Source organism: Lithobates pipiens, unplaced genomic scaffold, assembly GCF_037356315.1.
Source record: "Lithobates pipiens isolate NorthernLeopardFrog02 unplaced genomic scaffold, aLitPip1_a1.2 Scaffold_19, whole genome shotgun sequence".
NCBI lineage: Eukaryota > Metazoa > Chordata > Amphibia > Anura > Ranidae > Lithobates > Lithobates pipiens.
This window is the reverse complement of record NW_027507764.1, coordinates 543,677,082-543,703,940: the sequence shown is the minus strand read 5'-3', so window position 1 is coordinate 543,703,940 and position 26,859 is coordinate 543,677,082. Positions and strand designations below refer to the sequence as shown.

Sequence of the window (26,859 nt, the reverse complement as noted above, 5' to 3'; positions counted from 1 at the left end):
TCCTCATCCCTGGCATATTGACAGAACGATGCTGGGGTGAAGAACCATTCTCCCGGCAACAATAGTTGGCGACTCAAGTAGTCCGCCTGCCAATTCTCCATTCCTGGAAAGAAAATTGCTGATAGACTTGAATGTTGCTTTCTGCCGAAGACAGAAAAAAATAATTCACCTCTTTCTGGGCCGCACAACTTCTCATGCCCCCTTGGTGATTGATATAAGCCACAGCTGTGGCATTGTAGGATTGGAACCTGACAGGACAATTTTTTAGTCTGAGCGTCCAGGCCAGCGGGGCCAGGCGTACTGCGGAATCTTCTAGAATACTGATGGGCAAAGGTCATCGCTGATCTGGACCATGTCCCTCGAACGGACGCTTCTTCCAGGACTGCTCCCCAGCCCATAGGGCTGGCATATCTTACCACTTTCCAGGTAACTGGTAGAAAGGATCGACCATCAAATTAGGCTCTGACGCACTTTGGCGGATAAACGCAATGGGAAGTTCAGAGTTTGGACCTTCTTGTTCCAAGTTGACAGGATACTGTCTTGCAGCAGTCTTGAATGGAACTGCACATAAGGAACGGCCTTGAAGAAGCCACCATCTTTGCCAATAAACATATGAAAAAAATAGAAGGATTTTTCTTTGTTTTGACCAACCGAATCAGTCCCCTAAGTTGCACATTTTCCGCCACGAACTGAAGCAATGCCTGTGTATTCTTGAGGTCCATTTTGGACCTCAAGTCCCACCAAAGTGGGACCAAAGTAGTGCAGGGACTACTTTAAAGCCGCTGCGACCTGAAGTCGCACAGACATGAACAGCACTCATTGGAAATCATGGGGCATGATTCGTCATGCAACCCTTCAGTCCCAAATCACATGAGAAGTTGCACCAGAGCGAACCTAGCCCCAAGGAACGGACTCCTTCCTGGTGCAAAAATATCTGAAGCTTCCCTCCAACCACTTTGAATATAATTTGATATATACTTTGATTCTGTACTTGCCAAATATGCTGCAGAAATCTCCCTCCACTGAGTCTGGCTGCATCCGTTTTAACTGTGGACAGCTGAAGCTGCTGCCTGTTCACTTCCTGGATTTAAACAGAGGCACACCTCCAGCTCTGCAGCTGTCATTGGCCCTCTTATGATTCATCCCCTCTCTCTTCCTGGCAAACTCACAATGAAACCACAAAGCTGATTCACTCCCTGGTTATCGCTGGCCTTGACTACTGCAACTTCCTCCTCATTGGCTTACCTTTAAATAGACTATCCCCCTTCAGTGCATAATGAATGTTGCTGCCAGACTCATCCGCCTTACAAACCGCACAGTGTCTGCTACCCCTCTCTGCCAATCACTCAACAAATTAAATTCAAAATACTAAGAATAAGTTACAAAGCCATCCACAACTTTGCCTCCAGCTACATCACTAGCCTAGTCTCAAAATACCAACCTAATCGCCCTCTTCATTCCCCTCAAGACCTCCTGCTCACTAGCTCCCTCATCACCTCCTTCCACATTTGCCTCCAGGACTTCTCCCAAGCCTCTCCCATCCTTTGGAATTTCCTAACCCAACCTATCAGACTGTCTCCAAATCTATCCCTCAAAACTTCTCTTAAAGCGGTTTGGTACCTAAAAATGAAACTTCATCTTATTAAAATCACCAGATTGAATACTTACCTAAATGAACCCTGAAAAAAAAAAAATTATTCTTTACTTACCTTTTATTTCAGATGTTTCTGCTGACTTCCGGGTTGTCCTCCCCGTGGGAGTAGGCGTGGTTATCGTCCTCGCAATGGTCCCTGGGAAATTTCTAAGCTATTTCTCAAGAATCCATGGGGGGACAATGAACTTGCGAAATCTCGCGAGATTTCGTTAGGACGCCGGTCACGTGACGAGGGCGTGTCCGAATTTGCCATTTTTAAAGTGGGCAGGCAGCTGTATCTGCCATTACCACTATTGCACACTGAGCATGTGCGAGATGGAGCGGAGCATGCTGGGAGCCGAGCGTCATCGATACACAGGAAGTAAATGCCTGTGCGTCATCGATACACAGGAAGTAAATGCCTAAATGGAAAACGCCAGAGCACTTTTTTAAAAGTCATCCCGAGGAAAAGAATCGTCGCGCCGGGGGTCAAAAAAACGCCGGACGTGGATGCTAAGCGAAGGTAGCAGTCGCCCACCTGTAACACAGGTAAGAAAAAAAAAAAAAAAAAAAAAAAAAAAAAAAAAAAGAGCGTAATCCCGCTTTAAGAGAAGCCTATTCTCCCTCCACCTAACAACTGCATTTCTATTTTCTTCATCAGCTCATCCCCCACAGCTATTATCCTTTCATATCACTTGACCATCTCTCCTAGATAGTAAGCTCTAAGGAGTAGGGCCCTCTGAATCCTCCTGTATTGAATTGTATTGTATTTGTACTGTCTGCCCTAATGTTGTAAAGCGTTGCGCAAACTGTAAGCGCTATATAAATCCTGTATAATAATAGCAGGAGCAGAACACTCACGTTGGTCTGCTACGATTAATACTTATAGAACTGTAAACCTATTGGATCAGATCATTCCTGCATCTTCAGGTTACAGTCTGATCGCCAGAAATGTCGCTAACAGATTTTAAATGCTGTGCATTTTAGATTAGCAACAGAGTATAGTTATAAGACCGACAGAAATGTCACTAGCAACTTTAAATGCTGCGTATTTCTGATTAGCAACAGGATACAAGTCCTAAGACAGACAGAACTGTTGCGACTTTAAATGCTGTGCATTTTTTGTTAGCAACAGCATACAGTCCTATAACAGATAAATCACCAGGAACTTTAAATGCTGTGCATTTGTGAATAGAAATAGTGTATAGCCATAACCAACAGAGATGTCAGTTCCAAATAATGGAAGTCTAAGACCCCTTTCACACTGAAGCGCTTTACAGGCACTACAGCGCTAGAAATAGGGCCTGTAAAGCGGCGCTCCTGTCTCTCCAGTGTGAAAGCCCAGGTGCTTTCACACTGGAGCAGTGCACTTGCAGGACATAAAAAAAACTCCTGCAAGCAGCATCTTTGGAGCGGCGTACACACCGCTACTGCCCATTGAAATCAATGGGACAGTGCAGCTATACGGCCAGCATAGCACTGCTGCAACAGCGCTTTGCAGTGGTTTTAACCCTTTCTCGGCCGCTAGCGGGGGGTAAAAGTGCCCCGCTAGAGGCCGAATAGCGCAGCAAAATTGATGGCTAAAAATAGCGCACTTTACCGCCGACGCACCCACCGCACCAGTGTGAAAGGGGCCTAAGGTGTGTGAATACCCCACAGTAGTAAGCTGTTGGTCTACCACTGTCAAAGCATGAGCAGGTGGAGCCACACACACACACACACAGGTGAAAAGACCTTAGATGCTTGAGAGACTTGGACTCTAAGGGTCGGTTCACACTGAGGCAGCGCGACTTACAGCGCAACTGCCTCAGGCGACCCAGACGCGACCGCTGTGGTGACTTGCAAAACGACTTCTGTATAGAAGTCAATGCAAGTCGCCCAAAGTCGTACAGGAACCTTTTTCTAAGTCGGAGCGACTTGTGTCACTCCGATTAGAACGGTTCCATTATACAGAGCGAGACGCTACTTGTCAGGCGGCTAAGTAGCCTGACAAGTCGTCCTAGTGTGAACCGACCCTAACAAGCACAGACCTAGGAGATCAATTAAGCCAGCCTCAAGAAGAGGTGGTCGCAATATAGCCTGGAGGCAATCAGACACCTGTAGGACTTAAGCAATCATTAGATACAGGTTAATATATGTAGCTCTTCCATAGAGGTTTGCACCAGAACCCATCAATTAAGGGTTGCATGATAATAATTTATGCTTTTAATTCATCCAAGGGGTGGGTTGTAGCCCAAACCACAAGAGGTCCAGATTAACTCTTACAAACCCACAGCTATAACTGCAGTGTAAGGAGGAATTAATAGGCTGGAGCTTGATAAGATGTTACACATACCAAGCAACCCTCACAAGAGCATATGTTCACAAGGGTACCCCTTGTTGTGTCGTTGTCATCCACCCCATGGAGAAAAACTAAGAGGCAGGCTTTTAAAAGCCAACAACCTCTAAATGAACCCTCTTGCAGCTACATGCCAGATTCATAGCAGCTGGCCTAATATATTCAGATTACTTGGTGTGCATTGCTGACCAAGGGAAATCTGTGCCATTACTCCTGGAATCACCAGGTACTTGCAGACTACTTCACATCCCTTACAATTAACCATTTAAGAATGTGTAACTTGTTTAGTGGCAGACATAGCCTATAAAGAGACAATTTGTGTCCAACAGGTCTCAACTCTTCACTAGATTTATCTATTTGATGGATTTATAGTGAGTTGCTGGCAACTTAATGTTGTAATAGCCACAGCACTTCCTGAGGTAAAAGGGAGCCGTGGGAATTGGTCTAGCTAAAGCTTCTGGGCTTTTTATTCCCAGACCCAAGGGCAAGGATAGTAGCACCCTGTATTGAGGGAGAGAGTCCTATCTCAATGCCCAGAAACCACCAGGCGGCCATTAGGGATTCTGCTGATAATCTCCCAAGGCAAAAAAAGGAAGTACTCTCCACCGTTGTATTTCCCTTTGCCACAGCCACCAGGGCTTGCTTTTCTGGGATCCAAACTTTTTTCAAAAGGAAGGAGGGAGGGAAGGCCAGGGCCATTACCCTTTTTAGGGGCGAGTTGCTCTGAGTCTACCGCCTGATGTGTGGGTACAGAGGTGCGGAAAGATTGAATAGTGGCCAACATTTCCTCTTGAACATATTTAAGAAAATTTTTCATTATCCTGAGGCCTCTTTTCCAGACAGTTTGTTAATACACCTAATAAAATGGCTTGGTGGGGAATTTACAATCTTTCCCTGCAGTTACCGCACTTTTTAATTACACTAGTGTTAGCGGATGAGGAAGGTGGTTTGTCAGACCTCCTGCACTCCACTTGGGGAATCTGCAAAAGAAGAGGGAACAACCAACAGTCACTCTTCCTGCCCCCTGTATCATGGCTGCAGGCCATTATTCCCAGAGATGAGAGCATGGGGGATTACTTATTAATCTGGTGTCACCTCCATAGTAGGTAAACAGCACTTATCCCACCCCGGCTTGTTCTGGCCTGCAGACACCTGTGCGGTCTTTCCATCCTCCTTCTCCATGTGGTGGGCTCAGACAGACTTTCAGCTCCTTGCAGCTTGCTGAGCCCTGTAAGGTCAGGAATGCTTCAGCCTCTGCAGCCACGCAGGTCCAGCATCTCCTCCACGCTTTCAGCCCAATTCTGTGAGGCTTGGAGCACGCTAAGTCCTCCCCTTGTTGTCTTGCATCATTTGGACTTCAGCAAAATGGTGCCTGCTGCAGGCAGGGGAAGACAGGAGGAGACACGGACTGCTGAGCGGTGTGGGATTCAGTTACACCCAAACGGCTTGCACAATGCTGTGGTGGCGACCTGTGAGAAGCTCTGAGGCAGCAGGTTAGTGCAGCCCACACCAGCATTCCTAAACCTGGCTCACAGGAGGACCCATCCAACTCTTTTTTTTTTTAGTCTTCTAGTCAGAGGAAAAAAAACAAATGGGAGAAACACAATCAATCCCGAGGGACAAGGGATAAGGGATAAGGTGGGGCCTTTTAAACAGCTGTGAACTGATTGTGGTTCCTGTAGGGAGAAGCCTCTCATCTCTCATGTGTTGCCGTCCTGGAAGGTGAGCAAAAATGTTTTACTATTCAAAGTTAAAGCAAGGGCAGAAGATTTAATAGATGGAAAGTTGAGATTCCACATTAAGCATATTTCATGAGTTACATATATGCACAGCACAATAAAAAAAAATAAAAATAAAAAAAAACTTAAATGAGATTTGAAAAAGAACATTGATCAAACTTTCAGATACCTCCCAGTTATTGGCAATAATCTGGCACCTAGTGCTAATGGGCAGCCTAAATTTTCTGTTTTCACCGACTTTGAAAGATGGTGAGCTGTTCTAAAGTCACTGAAACCCTCCGGCAGCAGGTTGTCCAATTGTAGGAATGACCCTTTCAGCCATAGCAAGAGAAGTTTGTCATTCCAAATCTGTGATTTCTAGAATTTTACATCTTTACAATGTCAAACTCATTCAAGTCCAAGGCTGGCCATCCACAAAAGTCAAATGCAAGAGGAAAAGGATAAGGCACAGAATCTCAATGGGCAATCAATTTAACACTGCAGCTGCGATTGCTCGCCAGTTCAGTGCTGAACAGACTAATGCCCCATACACACGATGAGATTATCGGACGAATGATCGTCCATTTTTTATTGCATGCTAATCTCAGATCGAATCTGATGAGTTTACTAAAGTCACGAAAATTCCCGCACGACAGAAAAAAAATTCTGAAGTGATGTCATGTGTTGTAATGCATTTTCGAACGATAGCTGTACGGATTAAACGAAAATCGTACGATCTGGCATCGTACGAAAAAAATTTCCGTGCATGTCCGATAAAATAATAAAAAAAAAAAAAAAAAATCGGATGAACTGTCCTAATCGGCTCTCGAAAGCTCTGTACTAACGATCAGATTATCGTACGATCGCTTCAAAAGTGGTATTTTCCGTACGATTTTCTGATCGTGTGTATGGGGCATTAGGATCTGTCTCGTCATAGTGTCTCGCCGTTTAGGATAATTTGGACTGAAAGCCCACGCTGCAGTGACCAAACCTCATTAGCAAAAAGAATCAAAAGGCTAGATTATCCTTTGCTGAGGAGCATGGTCTGTGGACAGAGAATTGGTCCAAAGTTTACTTTATGTTCATCGTCAAACTGGGGAAAGACTGAACGCAAAGTGTGTAAAGAAGTCAGTGAAAGCGGCATGGTTTGGGGGATGTTTTCTGCAGCAGGAGTTGGGCCCCTTAGCCTAGGTTTCCACTATTGTAACCTAAAAGTTGCACAATTTTGATGTGACTTGAAGCAGTGCCTATGTATTCTTGAGGTCTATGGACCTCAAGTCACATCAAAGTAGGACCAAAGTTGTGCAAGGACTACTTTGAAGTTGTTGAGACTTGAAGTCACACAGATATGAACGGTACTTATTGGAAATCACGGGGTACAACTTGTCATGCAACTTTGCAGTCCCAAGTCACAAAACAAGTTGCACAAGTGGAAACAGTCTTATACAGCTACATCTACATAGCGTGAATTCAAATGTTTAACAGAACCTTCTTCGACAACATGCGTTGTTTTCTCTGCGTTCATCACCCAAACAGCTAGCAATTTCATGCACGACATTGCCCCATCACACAAAACGGGCAAAGTTCCTTCAAGCTGAAAACATTGAAATGATTAAATGGCCAACCCAAAGTCCTGATCTAAACTCAATAGAAAACCTCTGGAAAATCCTTGGCGACAAAGTTATGGCCAAGAATCCCACTCGTCACCGAACCGTGGAAGAGACTGGAAGAAGAGTAGAACAAAAATCACACCAGAGCAGAGTGAGAGACTAGTGATGTCCTGTAGTCATTCAAGGCAAGGGCCCCCCCCCCCTTCCTACTAATTATTCATCATTGTAACCTTTAGAAATTTTAGCTATAGTCTCTCAGTGCTACAGTCATTGCTGTTCTCCAATTTTGATTGTTGTGCTTTCTACAACTAAAGGTTGTTTTTTTTGTTGAAGTGGCTTGGGCATTTAGAAAAACCCTGTTCTATTAGCATGGTATATATCCACAACAAAAATTCCATCAAATGTTGGGCAATGAAGATTACATCAATCCTAAAAGTGTTTATAAATTGATGACCTCTGGTGTGTATAGACAGTTTAATTTAAGGATATAATATTTAAAATGTATTTTTAACTCTAAACAAAATATATACAGAAACCCTGTACAATCTTTCAATAATAAAGCTTGAACAACCAACTTCCCCCCCCCCCCCCGTATAAACCCAGTTTGGCACAAAGACTTACCTGGCTCTTTTTTATCCCGGCACAGATCTTACTGGATTGTTGTTGCTTGTATATATATATAAAAAAAAAAAAGTAAGCAAAAGTGTGCATGTGACCCCGTCACTTATAAAAGAAGGCCAGCCCTGGTAAAAGGATCCATTTATACTCATCTTTGGTGAGGTCAATCTCTTGAAACGCCACCAATTCAGAGGCATAGTTCAATAGTTCCTTCCACCTACTCATAGGTCCTGCAGCATTTAATTTGCTTCTAGAGCTGGCCATACACTGACAAGGGTAAACCTTACCGAAATCTGGTCACATATTAGAATTTCATTAGAAAAATTGTGTTTTAAGAATGTTCATTCGATTTTTTTTTTTAATTATTAGTGGAGCCAAAGCAACGTCCATTTCGACTTGTGATGAGAAAATTTGAAGGAGCAGGAGGTTAATCTAACTTGCAAGGGCCTATTCTGAATATATTTTCACCTGCCCCTTTCACTAGAGTGTCCCGCTTCTCTTCACGGTATATTGGCAGGACCGACATTAAAGAGGGATTCCACCAAAAAAAAAAAAAAAAAAATATTAAAAGCTAGCAGCTATAAATACTACAGCTGCTGACTTAATAAAATGGACACTCACCTATCCCGGGTTCCAGCGATGCCGGCAGCCGAGGCCGATCGATCGGCCCTCGGCTGCTGCCGCCGCCACCATTCTAGGTGAAGGAATCGGGAAGTGAAGCGAATCGGCTTCACTTCCCGGTTCCCTACTGCGCATGCGCGAGTCGCGCAGCGCAATAGGAATTCTCTGCGCTGTCTCTGAGACCCGTGTGTGTCCCAGCAGACAGCGCGGCAGGACAGGAAATGGCGTAGCCTCCCACAGGAGTCTATGCCCAGAAGTGGGTGTAAATACCTGTCTTTGACAGGTATCTCCACCCCCCCCTCCCCCCTGAAAGGTGCCAATTGTGACACCGGAGGGGGGGAGGGTTCAGATCAGCGGAGGTTCCACTTTAGGGTGGAATCCCGCTTTAACTATATTTCAATAGACCAATAGCTACCTAAAGCTGAGAATAAACTCTTAAGCTTCTTGGCACCTTACTTTTTATAGCTGCTAATTAAAGGCCTATTCGATTTTTTTGATCTCAGCTGGTGGCCGGCTACCTTGGGGAGTTCAAGTGCATGAGGGGTGTGTGCGTGGTGAGTGTCTGTAATTAGTGGAATTTGTTATTAAGGACTTTGGTGGCGGTATTTGGTACATTACTTTTACTGTGGGTGGAATTGTTTATAAATAATTCTATTTAAACTATTCAAACATTCCTCGTTGAAGAATCCCATTTACCCAAGCATAGTTAGTGTTAAACTGGAATACTACATTTATTAGCTGGCCAACATAACTATGGTGGACACAAAGGGGGGGGTTATTACCGGCGAAGGCTGCTGCGCAGACAGACACAGGGGGGAGGGAGGGAACCGGCAAGGGTTGCTGTGCACACAGACACAGGAGGCAGATGACAGGAAACTAGGGATGCACCGAATGGGTTTTTTGGTGCCGAAACCGATACCAAAAATGAAAAATACACTAGGCCGAAAACCGAAACAGCACCGATACCGAAAATGACTGTTTTTAAAAAATATTTTTATACAGGAGGTGGTCAAAGACTGCCGTGCATGGTACAGGAGGTGGTCAGAGACTGCCGTGCATGGTACAGGAGGTGGTCAGAGACTGCCGTGCATGGTACAAGAGGTGGTCAGAGACTGCGTGCATGGTACAAGAGGTGGTCAGAGACTGCGTGCATGGTACAGGAGATGGTCAGAGACTGCGTGCATGGTACAGGAGATGGTCAGAGACAGACGACGTGGTACAGGAGATGGTCAGAGACAGACGACGTGGTACAGGAGATGGTCAGAGACAGACGACGTGGTACAGGAGATGGTCAGAGACAGACGACGTGGTACAGGAGATGGTCAGAGACAGACGACGTGGTACAGGAGATGGTCAGAGACAGACGACGTGGTACAGGAGATGGTCAGAGACAGACGACGTGGTACAGGAGGCATCCCCCATTGCAGCCAGCGTTCCCCCATTGCAGCCAGCGTTCCCCCATTGCAGCCAGCGTTCCCCCATTGCAGCCTGTGCAGGGAGGAGAGCCGCCTTCGCCACCTGTTTGATCACAGCGCCGGGAACATCACAGCTTTCATTTCAATAGCTGTGTGTTCCCGGCTGCGCGCCGTCACACGCAGCCCCTCCCCCTTGTCCGGGCACTTTGATAGACAGATCATCCGTCCAATCCTGCGGATGATCTGTCTATCTAAGTGCCCGGACAAGGGGGAGGGGCCGCGCGTGACGGCGCGCGGACGGGAACACACAGCTATTGAAATGAAAGCTGCAATGTAGTGTGATCAAATAGGCGGCGGAGGCGGCTCTCCTGCGCTATACAACCCCCATGATGGGCGTCACCAGGGGCGGGGGGCGGAGCCCCGCCTCCACCCAGGCCACGCCCCATTTCGGGCTCCATTATCAGCCGTTTTTCTCTTTCGGCAAATTGCCGAAAAGGGCATTTTCGGCCAATATGTTTCGGCGGCCGAAATTTCGGTGCATCACTACAGGAAACAGTTATTAATGTTCTCTATACACAGACACTTGAAAGTAAAATGAATTACATTCTCAAAATAAATCTATTCTTTTTACTGAAATAAGTTACAAAAGTTGAAAACTCTTGGAAACATCATAGCACAGTTAACATAAAAATATAAAATGATTTCCCACTATGCAGTCCCTGTAGTGTCTTTTCCCAACCCTATCCCTCTCTTCCTTTTCCTCCTCTTCTTCTTCTTTTTCTGATCGGGAGCTGGCGGTAGGCTGGTAGGCTGAGCTGGCGTTTTCTTCTTCTTAAGACAACTTAGTGGGTTGGGCCCTCCAACGCGTTTCCTCTTTTTCCCTCTGCGTCCTGTGTCCAGAACCATCCCCTGCTCGTCCTTCAGATGCTCCAGATTCTGCTTCTGATGGTCGGGCACCAGCTCGCTGGCCTGTAAGGCCTTGATGTGAGCCACGGACTTTGGCGACGGCTTGTCCAGGACGATGGTGTTCTGAATGATGAACATCAGAGGGACGCCCGCTTTATTGCGTACTTTGTTTCCAAGACTGTGATCCTGGAACACAAGATTACAAGACTAAGTGTATACTTGCAGTTGTGCTAATTATAATGCAGTTTTTTTTTCTGGGCTCACTAATCCTGCAGGTAGCTTAATGAAGTCTCACCAGATGAGAGCACAGGGGAAATGGGATACAATGCGGGGATTATCATATATTCCACTAAGCAGGTATGTTGTGCTTTGCAGAGCTGCTAATACACTGGGGATTAACATGCTGCGTGTTGATAAAAGGAACAATACACCCAGAGTGATCAGCAGAATAAATAAAGCATTAACTTGGCTAATCAGATGTATCAATTAGACTAATATCTCGTTTGTGGCATGGTGTGAATGTCAATAGGAACACAACTACACAGAGAACATGGAAAACTCACGATCAATCCCTAAAAAGTTCCAATACGGCTCGCCGTTAAAAGGGAAACCATCAATTTCATTTTTATTTATGGTTGGCCTCCCCCCCCCTATCCAATTCATTCACATGAAGTCTGTATTTTACATGATGCAAAAATGTACGCGGAGCACCGACAACATAGAAACCCCCAGGATGCTCTGAAAATTCTATGACGACAGCACAGCAGTAGCTTTAACCTTCATGACTGTATTTAAAGCTGGTCAAACGCCAATAGACTTTTCATTACTGTTAGTATTTTATGGACTAGCAGATTTAGATACACTAACACATTAAAGCCAAAACTTCAGCTCTCAATGCAGTTATGTGAAATGTTTTTTATTTTTGGGATAAACAGGTTGCACTGGATGGACTATTGTCCTTTTTCAGCCTTACCGGCTATATGTAATAAAGGTTTTACATTATTAAAAGTGTTACTAAACCCTCAACAGTAAAAATCTGTCTGTATATGCAATAAAGCATGTTTGTTTGGTATACTCACTGAAGAACCTAAGGGGTTAACCCCCTGCATTGTGTAAAAAAGAAGTCTTCTCTGATCCCCCCCTCGTTTTGCCGTCCCCAATCCATCTCCTGATAGTACAGAGCCTTGGAGTCACTCTGCACATGCTCAGTTTGGTGGGCACTGCTAGAGTTTTTTTGTGAGGGTGCATGTGATCAGTACAGGGCCAATCAGCACTGTCCAGACAGGGTCAGGGGTAATACAGCCTCATAGGACAGTCAGAGAAGACTGAAATCTTCTCCTACAATCTTTAACTAGACACTAATAGAGGTCACAAGACTGCTATATACTACTGATGAGAAAAGTAGCAGTTTATATTTAGTAAAATAATTGCATTTCCATGTTCTGTGTACTGTGGGAGAACAGATATAGTGAATGCTGGGTTCTGGGTTTAGTAACACTTTAAATAAAAGCTGATCATTGTAAGCACTCCTGGTAAATGGCTTGTCTCAACCTTCTAACGGCTACATTTGCAGTAGAGCTTTCTCTGTTGAAAAAGACTTGCTGGCCAGATCACCAGGTGAAAATAAAAAAGGCAAAAAAAGAAGAAAAAAAAAAAAAAAAAAAAAAAAAAAAGGAGGAGAAAAAGAAAGAAAGAAGTGATATTTAAGTATAATACTGCTTTAACCACTTCAGCCCCGGAAGGCTTTGCCCCTTTAATGACCAGGCTGTTGTTGCAATACGGCACTGCGTTACTTTAACTGACAAATGCGCGGTCATTCGATGCGGTACCCAAACAAAATTGATGTCCCTTTTTCCTCACAAATAGTGCTTTCTGGTGGAATTTGATCACCTCTGCAGTTTTAATATTTTGCACTATAAACAAAAAAAGTGTAAAATAAATAATAAAAAAAACCCACAAGGATATGTATTATAGCAAAAAAATGTAACACATATTAGTCTTAATTTATTAAGAAATGTTTATTCTTTTACATTTTCCCCCCAAAAATATCGCAATAAGCCTATATTGATTGGTTTGTGCAAAAGTCATTGAGTCTACAAACTACAGAATAGATTTATGGACTTATTTTTTAACTGGTGATGGCAGCGATCTGAGATTTTTAGCGGGACTGCAACATTGCAGCAGACAAATCTGACCTCAAATCACACTTTTTGGCGTACAGTGACATTATTACGTTGATCAGTGCTATAAAAATGCACAGATCAATGTATAAATGACACTGGCAGGGAACGGGTTAACACTAAGGGGCGATCAAGGAGTTAACTGTGTTCCCTGGGTGTGTTCTAACCGTAGGGGGATGGGCTTACTGGGACATGACAGATCACTGGGAACAGTAGATCTGTCATGTCATCTGGCAGAATGGGAAATAGTCTTGTTTAAATGTCAACTGATAATGATCACGGGGGGGCCATAGAGTCCGCACACCCACAATCTCACATGCACGGACCGACGTACAGGTACATTGGTTTGCGCAGAAGAACCACCTTGCTGCAGTAAATGCACAGGAGGAGGAGATGGTCAGCAAGTGGTTAATGTGTGTAAACCAGGGGTTGACAAATTTGCTTGGAATCTAGGAGCCAGCTAAAAAAGTTAGGAGCCAGGTCCGTGACGGCGATCTGGACCTGTCCCTGGCCTGACATGGAGACGAGTGAGGGGAAGATAGCCCCCAGCCCCCCACATATGAGATCACCTCTCATTGGACACACCGCTCGAGTGCTAAATGGCCGCTGTGATTGGTCATTTAGCATGATCTGTGATTGGCTGTATCCAAGGGACACGGCCAACACAGAACTTCCCCGATGCTCGCCCATGGCGGCGTGCAGAGGGGAAGTAAACAGGAGGATGTCTAGGGACGCCCTCCCGGCAATTGGTGTCCGCGCTGTAGACATCTTTCGTCTATAGCGCGGGCACGAAGTGGTTAACAAAAGAATGTGACTATTATTTCCGACATATTCCTGCTCATTTACTGCCATTTCCCTGCTAAGGGTTAGATCAGGTCAGCCTGAAAAACTGACAGGTGAACCTGATCAGACAGCCCTTGTGAAAGGGGTCAAGCAGGGAGCATTACAAATAATATTTTTTTTTTCCTTAATTAAAATATTTTTTTTTTTTTTACTTTTTACAAAAAAAATAAAAAATATTATATATATATATATATATATAATTAAATTAATTAATTAATAAATTTAATACATTTAATAATATATAATATAATGAGAAGCCATTTACCAGCCACCACACTCACCGTTGGGCAAAAAACAGGCAGGGGAGCTTCACTCCATTAGGAATTAGCATTATTGGAATAGGGTGTAATTTCTACATCCACCACAAGATGGCGCCAGACTACCGAAAGATTTTAGCAGGCCGCAAAGCCGCGGCCTCAATTACTGGCCGGCGCGGCCCGATGGAATTGCGCGGCGGAGTTCGGGGTCCAAATGGAGACAGGATACCCCAGCAGCGTTGCCCCAGTCGCCAGGACACGAAATCTAGGCGCAAATGCGACCTGGCGACCGGGGTTTGTCGAGCCCTGGTGTAAACAATAGGCTGTTTAACAGTTAAAGCATATCCAACCCTAAAAACAAGTAATATATTGCAGCTTACCAGACCTTAGATAGAGGTGGCTGCATTTGTTTTCTTATTTTGCCTTTACATTTTCACATGATCAGGCCAGTGACATTTCCTGCCTAAGGCCCCTCTTACACATGTGGAACATTCATTTCATCAGGTGTCATGTTTTATTAAAGAAAAAAAAAAATAAAAAAAAATAAAAAGCACTGAATTTTTGCAGCATTTTAATTGAAGTCTATGAAACAAAAAACAATCTGCTGTGGGCAAAAAAGGCCCCGACCCTTTCCAAAAAACGCACCAGTTGGAAACATACAGATGTTAAGGTGACCCATTGGAAATCATGTTTAATGGACTGTAGTAAGTGTCTGCAAAACGCATAAGTGGGAGCCTAGCTTAAGGGCTCCTTTACACTAATGGTAGCACCTGACTTCCCGTTTTATGCTCTAAAAAGGTCCACTCCACAACTATTGGCACTAAACGTGGGCTGTGGGGCAATTGGAGCACAGCCCCTATTCACTTGAATGGGTTGCATCCAGCCGCACACCATATGCAGTGGAGGGGACCATTTTTGCTGTGCCGCAATGCAAAGTATCAAGACCATTGCATATGTATACCCCTGTATGACTCATCGCCTGTTTTTACTGCCCCTCAATGGCTAGGGTAAACTAGGTCTCATAAAAAGGTGGTTACACTCACTTTTCCACTAGCTACCGACGAGCATGGTATCCACCCTTGGACAGCAGCACTGTCCACCAGTGGTACAAGGAATGGACTAATATCTTGATAGATTTTACATAAATGACTAATAAATTAAAGGAGTTGTAAAGTCAGGTTTTTTTTTTATCTTATCGGACCGTTTTGTCGGATATTCCGACTGTGTGTGGTCTGCATCGGACTGTTATTCCGGACTGACCAAGTTTTCCAACTTGCCGGAAATATTTTCAGACAAAATGCTCCGATCGGACATACTTCGATCATGTGTAGCCTACTCCGACGGACAAAGTGCCACGCATGCTCAGATCAAATTCCTAGACCAAAGCTATTGGCTACTAGCCTGAACGTAGTCCCGTCATAACGAAATAACGTCATCACGTTATGTACAATCGGATTTTCCTTAGTTCGACCGTGTGTATGCAACATCACTTCCGGACCTCTTCCGGAATTACTCCGACGGATTTGGTAGTCGGAATCTCCGACCGTGTGTACAAGGGCTTAGAGTCCCTCAGCCGCCCGGGACTTTCCGCCCTGATTGGCTGAGACATAGCAATGGCACCATTGGCTCCCACGGCTGTCAAAGTCAGTTACCCAATCAGGCGAGAAAGGGGCAGGGCCAAACGGCAGCTTTGTTTCTGAATGGAGACACGGAGCTGTGACTCAGCTCTGGTGCCCCATAGCAAGCTGCTGGCTGCGGGGGCACTTGACAGGAGGGAGGGACCAAGAGCAGCGAAGAGGAACCCGAAAAGAGGAGGATCCAGGTTGCTCTGTGCAAATCCACTGCACAGAGCAGGTAAGTATAATGTTTGTTATTTTTTAAACTAGACTTTACAATCACTTATAGCTGAACTCCAGCTAACCTTTTTTCACAGTTTTTACCTTTTGGAATAAAAGTTACATGGGTTGTCTCAACCTTTTAACCGTCACTTATGCTGGACACCCAGGTCTGTTAAACTGGAACTAAACCCATTGATTTAACCATGTCCCAAAATACTGATTCATCTTCTCCTGCTCCCTGCTGGGGGTCGCTCCTTCCTTCTGCCACTAGAACGCTGGGTGGAAGTCAAATGGAGCCTTCCATGCTAATGAACTTGGTGCAGGAAAAAAAAGACCAACCCGCACAGGTGGAGTCACTAGAATCCACATTTATTGTACAGAACAACTACAAGCGCAATGATAGTCCCCACCCCAGGACCCCCCACCCCTATGACAGTCCCCACCCCCACCCCCTCTTCCCATTTCACCCATTAGAGCTCAGTCATAGCGCTTTCTAGAACTAAGCCCTATTGTGTAAAACACGTCAGTTGGAACAGTTCTTGGGCAGGGACTGTCATTGAAGCTTGTGGTGTTTGATGCACTAAACATTGATTCCAGTAACTACCTGTGTGTGGTGTTCTTATACCTGCAGCTGTTTTCCAAAACGGTTACATTCAAGCCATGCGGTGAATAATTGTCACAGTTGCTTGTGCCCTCAACTGAACTGTCAAGCCAAAAAAGGACTTACTGGCACAGGATCAATAGGCAATAAAAGATGTTATGGGGGGACTGCTGCGATAATGCTATTATCACAGACTGCATTTTATTTTGCCCATAATTGAACTTTAAGGATGAAGAGGGAAAATGCAGACCAATTTGGGCACCCCGCTCTACAGCTCATTTATCACAGGTTGATTGGTCAGTTCCGTGACTTGCAAATCCCGGGTCGTATGAGGGCAGTGAGAGTGACAGATACACTTTAAACATAAGAATGTAAACGCTCACCATTGCCAGCAATCGCACTTAGCAAAACACAATCCAAAAGATCCGCTAAATAGATTCCAACCCCCCTCTTCAAAAGCTTCCATAATTAAAACCTTCTTGGGCATTAAGTTCATTTGTATGGAACATCAAATTGCTCCGAGATGGGAATTTAGATGAAAAACCTAATCAAGTTAATTCACTTACTGTGTATTAATCAGTAAACAACAAAGCATACAATTTACATCTGAGATTGCCAAAGAATTTAAATCCATGAGGTATGGTCTCCAGGGCGGACTGAAGATCCAAATAACTTTCATTCCAGACAAGAGACAAAATGAGCGCAGACAAAACTTCTCAACTATTCCCAACTTTGATTCCAGTCCGTAGCCTGAAAACTGCCAGGACCAATAAGCTGACAACACCAGGCGCCTTACATGTAAAAGGACCAATAATGATCTTCACAGATATGAAGGTTACACTGAAAGTTCAACTAATACTCAGAAGCTGATCTGAATCAGATTCCCTGTAGGCTACATGGAAGCCGTTATATCCGAGCATTACACAAATGTACCCCCAACCCTTCCTCTCCCCTCTACAACATGTCCCAGTTAAGTTTTTTCCTCTTCTTACTAACCAGATGATTGTGTTTTTGTTTTTTTAAAGAACAAAAGAATCATGGGGTTTGAAAAAAAAAAAAATTCCCCGTTGGAGATTCCAACGGAATGTGTCCTATCGGACCGTTTTGTCGGATATTCCGACTGTGTGTGGTCTGCATCGGACTGTTATTCCGGACCGACCAAGTTTTCCAACTTGCCAGTAAAATTTTCGGATAAAATGCTCCTATCGGACATACTTCGATGATGTGTAGCCTACTCCGACAAAGTACCACGCATGCTCAGATCAAATTCCTAGACCAAAGCTATTGGCTACTAGCCTGAACGTAGTCCCGTCTAACGAAATAACGTCATCACGATATGTACAATCGGATTTTCCTTAGTTCGACCGTGTGTATGCAACATCACTTCCGGACCTCTTCCGGAATTACACCGACGGATTTGGTAGTCGGAATCTCCGACTGTGTGTACAAGGGCTTAGGGTCCCTCAGCCGCCCGGGACTCTCCGCCCTGATTGGCTGAGACATAGCAATGGCACCATTGGCTCCCACGGCTGTCAAAGTCAGTTACCCAATCAGGCGAGAGAGGGGCAGGGCCAAACGGCAGCTTTGTTTCTGAATGGAGACAAGGAGCTGTGACTCAGCTCTGGTGCCCCATAGCAAGCTGCTGGCTGCGGGGGCACTTGACAGGAGGGAGGAACCAAGAGCAGCGAAGAGGAACCCGAAAAGAGGAGGATCCAGGTTGCTCTGTGCAAATCCACTGCACAGAGCAGGTAAGTGTAACATGTTTGTTATTTTTTAAACTAGACTTTACAATCACTTAAAGCTGCACTCCAGCTAACCTTTTTTCACAGTTTTTCCCTTTTGGAATAAAAGTTACATGGGTTGTCTCAACCTTTTAACTGTCACTTATGCTGGACCCCCAGGTCTGTTAAACTGGAACTAAACCCATTATCAGACCACTCCTGAGCACGTTAGTGTCTGGGCTTGACAAGCTCATTTATTCCTACATGGTTCATATTCACCTAGGTGGATGCAGCATCGATCTGATGCTGCATTTGTCCCCTGCCACCTCTAAGGCCTGAGAAATAAGACTGCTGATCGCTCAGTTCTCAGAATTCAGTGAGCAAAGAGTCAGTGATTGACGGTCACCAGCTCCCTGCTCTGCCCCTTCAGCACTCACTGGCTGTACACGGGGGGCGATTTCCACGCCAACAGCTGAAATGTAAAGAAATATGAATGCCGGCAATTATTGGTTAAGGAGCGGAGCTGCCGAGTCCTTAACTAATGACATTTCAGCCAACCGCTACAAGGATGACACCATTAGGTAGCACTGTGGTAGGTTTTGAGGGGGGGGGGGGGGGGCTAGGCTGTGCCTCGCTGATGCTCATACACCAGCCGTACACTAATAGGCAGCAGAGAACTACAGCTCCCACCATGCAGTGCGGGGGGCCTCACACTGTGAGCAAGCTTCCTAGTTTTTGAGGAAATAGGCGGGTGGCCTCTCCTTTGGAGCTCTGTAATTGCTGGCTATGACTGCTGCAGTGGGGCTATGAAAGTGAGCCTGGAGTGTGGTCTGGAGTGAGGATAGCGCTCGAAGAGATGCGGCAGGACAGGAGGACAGCAATGTCTTCCCAGACTCTGGAGCACCTCCGGCAACAAGGAGTGCTGGAGCTGCTGGTCTTCAACTTTTCTGCTCATCCTCACCATCAGGCTCCTGCATGAGAATGGAGGGGCCATGGTGTATGATAAGGGCATGGGATGGCACTGTAAGGGTAAATTCTGTGGGAGGGGGGGGGGGGGCAGATACATAGAATGGAAAGAAGTCCTTTGCTGTGTTTCTTCATGCCCCAGTCTCTTCCCCCCCACCAACAAAACCACTTCCTAGGCAACAGGTGTCGGTAATTGACAAATACTAAAAAGAAAAAAAAAAAGAAAAATTATATTGGTACTCGGTGTTAGAAAAATGGTATCGGTGCATCCCTACTTTTCACCCCTTGTTTCTTATTTGGTACTTTTTTTTCAATTTATATGATCTGTCCATTTAGTAGATTCATTACAACCAATAGCCACGTTATGCCAGATTTATCAGACCACTCCTGAGCACGGTAGTGTCTGGGCTTGACAAGCTCATTTATTCCTACATGGTTCCAGGCCCACTACCATTTGGAAGAAGCTTGCTATGCTGGCCCGAGCCTCTGCAGCTCCATGTGTCTATTCAGACGCGGAGTTGCTGTTCAGCCCCACCCCCTCTCTCCCGATTGGCTGACTTTGAGGAACAGTCACAGGGGTCAATGGTGCTGCTGCTGTGTCTCAGCCAATCAAGAGGGGAGATTATCCCGGACATCGCTGGACAGAGATGGGGCTCAGGTAAGTATTAGGGGGTGCTGGGGCGGATGCTACACAGGCGGCTTATTTTAATGCATAGGATGCATTATGATAAAAAAAAAAACTTCTGCTTTTACAACTCTTTACCTTAACTGAAATGTCACGAAATTTAATTTCAGTCACATTATTGTGCTGAAGTGTGATGAATTTTTACGTGATGGGTAAATTGCATACGGTCTCACAGTAGCTAAGAAAGCAAGCCTTTAAAGTCTAGTTACCTTAGATGACTTCATGCTATAGGAACGTCATTGTAAACCGACTATATGGACAAGCCAGCCTACTAATCTCCTTTCAATAATGTGCCATCTCCCTTAGAAGGTAATTTTGCTCCAACTGGGGTGGGTTGACCATCTTTTTACATTCATGGTCAATATATACTACAGCAAAAACCTTGAATAACTCATCTCTGAGCGTTATGCACGCTTCTGATCTTGTCATCTGCCATGCCATATAAAATGGGAGGGACCTGTAGCAGAAGCAGCATCTTTAGTTAAAGTGTTACTAAACCCAGGACCCTGCATTCGCTATATCTGGTCTCCCACAGTACACAGAACATGGAAATGCAACTATTTTATTAAATCTAAACACCTCATCAGCAGAGCAGTCTTGTGACTTCTATTTGTGTCCGGGCCAAAATGCTGGTTAATGCTTGTAGGAGTTTTCATTCTTCTGACTGTCTTATGGAGGCTACTCTGTCTGGACATTGTCGATTGACCCTGTGCTGATCACATGCACCCTCCAAAGAATGGGAAATAAAAAAAAAAAAAAAACACACACACACACCAAACTGAGCACATGCAGAGTGCCCCCAAAGGCTGTGTCTTATCAGGAGATGGATTGGGGACAGTGGAAGGAGGATCAGAGAAGACAGGATCAAACAGCCTTTTTTTTTTTTTTTTTAAAGGGGGAGGATCAACCCCTTAGGATCCACAGTGAGTATAACAAGCATGCTTTAGGCTACTTTCACACTGAGGAGCTTTACAGGAGCTACAGCGCTAAAAAGTACCAGTTACTTACCGGTAACTGTCTTTCTGGGAAATCTTCCAGGACGGCACACCTGAGAGATGAGAGGCTCCTCCCTACAGGAAACACAATCAATCGACAGCTGTTTTAAGTCCCCACCCTTCCCCTTGATCCTCAGTTTGTAGAGAAGTAACTCCTGAACCAGGTTCACAAGGGAAATCATTCCTCATAGGTACTCACCTTCTAGTGTTCTAGAATTTTCCCTCCTCCAACGGGCGGGAAGTAGGCCTGCCGTCCTGGAAGATTTCCCAGAAAGACAGTTACCGGTAAGTAACTGGTACTTTTCTCAAGTCATCTTCCAGGACGGCACACCTGAGAGGATAAACAAGTACCTCAGGCCTACCTTAGGGTGGGGCCACTGCAAAACCCTCTTGGCGAACCTTGGCTCTGCAGTGAGCTTTACCTCCATTCCATACGCTCATATGCTTGATGAAGGCATCTTAGCTGGATCATGCGGCTGATCTGCAGGTCTGCTCCACAGATGTTACTGCCTTTTCCGCTTCAGATGCAGTATCTAGGTGAAATGGGCTCTTAAAAATGGAATCAGAAAACATGTTAAACTTGTAGGTTAGCAATGTTGCCTATCTCACACATCTAACAACCATGGCCTATTATGCCTGTAGGTGCTACTTAGAACCACTAAAAAGATAAATAAGAGACCTGTGTAAGACAAGGACACTACATTAATCAATAAGAGGGCCTGTCTTAACACTATCCTGTTGAGGGAAATAAAACTGCTTCCTTTTTATCTTTATGTCAGCAAAAGACTAAAGGGAAGCCTACTTAAGGGAAATAGATTAACAGAAGCTTGAACCCTGGGTTTAAGGCACGCCCAATCTATGTCCTTACTTACGCCTGAGAGCCTTCTTCAGGAGATTAAAGTCCCTAGCAGGAGTAGACTACCCATATTGCTATGTCTAGTTTTGCTAAAAGGGCAAAATGAAGGCCATGCACCGAGCCGAAACCTATTCGATCGGGTATACATCTTTATACTTCATCCTTAGGCCCTAATACTCCTCTGAACAGAACTCTCCAAGTTCTTACTAAACAGGGCGATTCATTATCCCCTTCCTCCAGTGTCCCATAACCCTACAGGGCTTCAACCCTAGGAAATGGTTCTGGCATCCCTGAATGTAAGTGGTCAAGGTTTTCTGACATGTGAAAGCTGCAGCCCGAACTCCTGGCCCCTCCATGGAAAAGAAGGCTGAAATACAAAAAGGTGATACATGCATTATTAATATCACAAATAAAATGATCATAGATTGTGGGCACGGCACAATAGATTTAGACAGAAAGGACACAAGCATAGACAACAATGTTGTGTGCCTGAGTGTGACTAGCTAAACCAATATATCAAATATGGGAAGAGACCCAAATCTGAACCTCAACGTAGACAAACAGTCCTCATAGTCTGGTTTTCTGATGTGCTGCCAAGACGTAAAAACATTAAGACTCAAGCAAACACTAAATGCTGCGTATTTCTTTAGTGCAGCTAGCTAGGTCATAACTGATATATAAATACGGAAAGGACATGAACCCCCTTTACTGTTGTGCTTTACCTATGTACAGCAAAACAAGGCTATAAAGACAGAAAGACCCAAACTTCTATGTTGTGTATTTCTGACAAACCACCACAGTTATAAGATTAATATGAACACCAACTCCCGTGTTGTGCATTTCTGCTATGCCACAGGGAAAAATATGGAACACAAGACAATCCTTTCTGTCATGCACTTCTGTAGTGTAGTTCAGATAGAACCAACACTGAGAAAGGACACAAGCAACCTGCAGCATTGTGTTTTTCTGAAACAGAAAGCACCAACAAGCTTCAATCTTGAGTATTTCTGCTGTGCAACAACATAAAAGCAGACACTGAGGAAAAAGACAGACAGCCTTTACAGCTGCAATCTTTCTGGTCTGCTGCAAAATAAAACAATAACGCCATGATGAGTATTCCTGCTGTGTAGCAAAACCTCAATCAGAAGGGACAGATAAGTTTAGGGTTCCCACACCCGTGCGACCCAACCTGCGACTTGGGACTGCAAGACGCATGAGAAGTCATATACTATGGCTTCCAATGGGTACCATTTGTGTCTGTGCGACACCAGCAGTCCCTGATTCCTGGATCCACAGACCTCAAGATTACACAGGTCGCAGGGAAAAAAAAAACAAATAGCAATTTTCAGGTCGAATAAGTAAGGGGTCCCCAATGCTGTGACTCCCTGGAGGATTGCAGCCAACAAACCCCTGCTGTGTATCCCTAAGATGCAGAAAGGTAGATCCATGAGAAACACTGCTTAGCCTGATATACAAACGATAAGGCAGTAAATATAGGACATACAGGACACAAACATTCAATCTTTGTGTATGTCTGATGTGTAGTAATATACCAATACTGAGCAGAGAGGCCACCATCCTCAATGTGTCTCTCAGCTGAGCAGCAAAAACAAAATCAGAAAAAGACAAGCAATCTTCACTGCTGTGTCCTTTCTGATAGGCAGCCAATAAGGCAGTATATGCAAGACATAAAAGGACAGACAACCTTCAATCTTGTATATGTCTGATGTGCAACAATATAACAATTCTGAATAGAGATAGCACATCCATATTGAAGCGATTTGGCCTTGCGACTCAACATGTCAAATCGCATGGCTAAAATCAGCACAACACCACTTTGTGGTGCTACATGGATTACCAAAGGCAGTACATGTACTACACCTGGCAGGGGTTCAATTTGTATTTCTACTAAGTAGCCCAACAAATTCGAACCATCAATTTTCACTGCTGCCTTTCTGATAAGGCAGTAATACAGGACACAAAACCTCACAGACCTTAATGCTGTATAAATCTGATGTGCAACAATAAAACACTATGAATAGAGATAGCACATCCATATTGAAATGATTTGTCATGCGACTCAACATGTCAAATCGCATGTTTAAACTCGGCAGCCATTGCTGTTAATAGCACTGTCTGAATCAGCACAGCGCCACGCAAATCAGGACCATCAGACTTCACTGCTGCCTTTCTGATAAGTAACCAACAAGGCAGTAAAACAGGACACAAAGCCCCACAGACAGACCTCAATCTTGTGTATGTCTGATGTGCAGCAATATAACCATTATGAGCAGAGATGTCACCAGACTCAATGATGTGCATTTCTGCTGTGCAACACAAAACCAGAAAGTACAGACCACCTTCACTGTTGTATTCTTCTGATCTGTAGCCAAACAAAGCAGTACCTTTAGTATATAAAGGACAGCAAACAAGCTTCAGTGCAGTGCATTTCTGATGTACAGCAATATAGTCCTTATTAAGCAGAGATGTCACAAATCTCAATGTGTATTTCTGCTGTGCCACAAAAACATCCCAGCAAGCACAAACCTTCACTACTGAGGTCTACTGGTGTGCAGCCAATGAGGAGTCATGGTCTATCCCTTTATGAAATAACCAACAGGCAATTTATTTCATAGGCATAGCCTGGGCTGTAGATACTAAACCTTCACCACCAGAGAAGGAACAGATCCTAAAATGGTTGGACACCCTACTATTAGTAGTAGTTGTTGTCCTACCTTACCTCCATAGACTGAGCAAACGCTAGCCAGCACATATCCAGGTGGTGCTGATTAGCAACTAAAGTCTCAATGAGCTCAGCCCTAGAGACCAATTTAAGACCTCTCTAGAAGAGGTGGTTACCAGTTTAGCCTGGGAGGTAAATAGCTATTTGCAGGCTTCAAGCAATCAATTATGTAGCTCTTGCATAGGTTTGCACAGAAAATCCTCAATTAAAAGGATGTAGGGAGCGATCTATGGTGAATCGCCTTTAGATCTGCCACTGAGTGGATTGTAGCCCAAACCAATAAAAAAAGTTTCTTCTTACCTCCTACACTATAATATAAACACAGTGTAAAGGTGGAGTGGGAGGTTGGAGCTTATGAAAGTTAACTATAGCAGGCAACCCCCAAAAGGAGGATCTGTGACAAGGGAACCCCTACTGTGCCACACAGTAGCTTGGTCTCTGCCCATCCTTGAATGTTAGGTCAGCTTTTAAACATTGTGAAGCAACTTCAGATTCCTAGCAGCTGGGCTAATAGGGCCGGTAACCTAGTGCACCTGCTGACCAGGGGAGCTTCTGAATCCACCAACCACTGCCCAATTAATAACCTGTTCAGTGGTATACCTGGCCTGTAAGTAACTTTGTATCTACCAGGTCCCCTCTGTACGCTATATTCATCCCTACTAAATGTACCACAACTGGGCATGTAGGGAGAGGCTGGCAACCTACTGCTGCGATAACCACAGTGTCTCTGCTGTAAGAGGGAGCTGTGGCTGGTGGTTTTAGCAGTGGCGTCTGCGCTATTTGTATCCCGACCCCAAGTTCTGCACTGCACCAGTCAGTATATACACGGGGAAGGGGGAGCAATGGCCTACCTACCTCTTTCTCATCTGAGGTGGTTTAGGCTCACTCGTTCCTCTGCACCACCTGTCCACCATACAGCTTCTCTGATGTAAGAGGGGCTGCAGCTGGTGTTTTTAGCAGAAGCTTAAGGGCTATTTGAATCCAGACCCCAGGTGAGATCTCAAATGCCCAGGAACCCTCTGGCTGGAATTGGGGATTTTGCAGCTAATTTCCCACGGCAAAAGGAAAGTAAAGTACTCACCGTTGTCGTCTTCCTCTTTTTGCCACAGCCAGCGGGCTTGCTTTTCCATCCTTATGGTCCACACGCAAGGAGGATAGCCGCCAAAGTGCTCCCCCCCCCCCCCCCAACTGCTGTCCCCATAGGGAGGTGCTAGGTTAGGCTGTGTCCTGCACTGTACCAGTCAGTCAGTCTATATACATGGGGGGGGGGCAATGCCTTCCATTCCTCATTCCCATCTTCATATCTGAGGTGGTTAAGGCAGACATACACCGTAGTAAACTGGTGCCTCCTCGCTCTAGAGAAAGGAGGATGTGGGCGCCTGCTCCTACTGACTCTCAGCCTTCCCTCCTGGGTAAGAACGCCGCTGCCATTTTCCCGAAGTTTGAAAATGACGCGGGTGCTTGTTGCCACGCCCTCTCCGGCAGCCCACGCGAGCTACCGGGGACCTAGGAGTCGGGGACAAGATCCCCCTGGAAAGAACCGATGGCCAGCACCCCCGTCTGAACAGCCACCTGTACAGGTAAGGAGGGGGAGACAGGATAATGGCCCCTGAAGTTCTGGGTACACCACTGTACCCAGGGTCCTTCAGCTCTCAGGGGGGCTCTTCCAATTTCTGCTGCCCGCCCTGAGGAAAAGATAGGGGAACCCCCCAGGAAGGACAAGAATATCCTACCAGACCCAGAGGCTTCCCAGGCTTGTGGTCCGGCTCCCAGGGGGAGACCACCAGCCCCAGGCTTCGGGTCATTTGGAAAAAAACAAACAGTTTCGCTGTGTAGGGAGAAACACAATCAAAAACTGAGGATCAAGGGGAAGGGTGGGGACTTAAAACAGCTGTCGATTGATTGTGTTTCCTGTAGGGAGGAGCCTCTCATCTCTCAGGTGTGCCGTCCTGGAAGATGACTTGAGAAAATAGCGCCTGTAAAGCGTCTCTCCTGTGTCTCCAGTAAGGATGAGCTCAGGCGTGTTCATAAGGTCCACGTGCAGAGCCTGCCAGGAAGTCGGCGCATTGCTAATCACAGGCAGTGAGACATTGCCCCAAGGCGCAGCTGCAGGGATCGGGCAATGTCTCACTGCCTGTGATTAGCGCAGCACTGTGCCGACTTCCTGGCGGGCTCTGCGTGTGGACCATGTGAACATGCCTGAGCTCATCCCTAGTCTCCAGTGTGAAAGCCGAGCGGTGCGCTTGCAGGACAGTCAAAAAAGTCCTGCAAGTTGCATCTTTACAGCGCTGTAGGAGCGGTGTATACACCACTCC

General features: G+C 45.3%; 1 protein-coding gene across 1 annotated transcript in view; it reads right to left on the bottom strand.

Annotated features, from left to right (window-relative positions):
- Positions 1-10,566: 10,566 nt before the first annotated feature.
- UTP23 (UTP23 small subunit processome component) overlaps positions 10,567-26,859 on the bottom strand; it is a 31,887-nt gene continuing 15,594 nt past the window's right edge. The window contains exon 3 of the mRNA XM_077493242.1: positions 10,567-11,045. Coding sequence (XP_077349368.1) covers positions 10,662-11,045 — 384 coding nt within the window. The 3' untranslated portion in view covers positions 10,567-10,661. The remainder of the gene's footprint in view (positions 11,046-26,859) is intronic.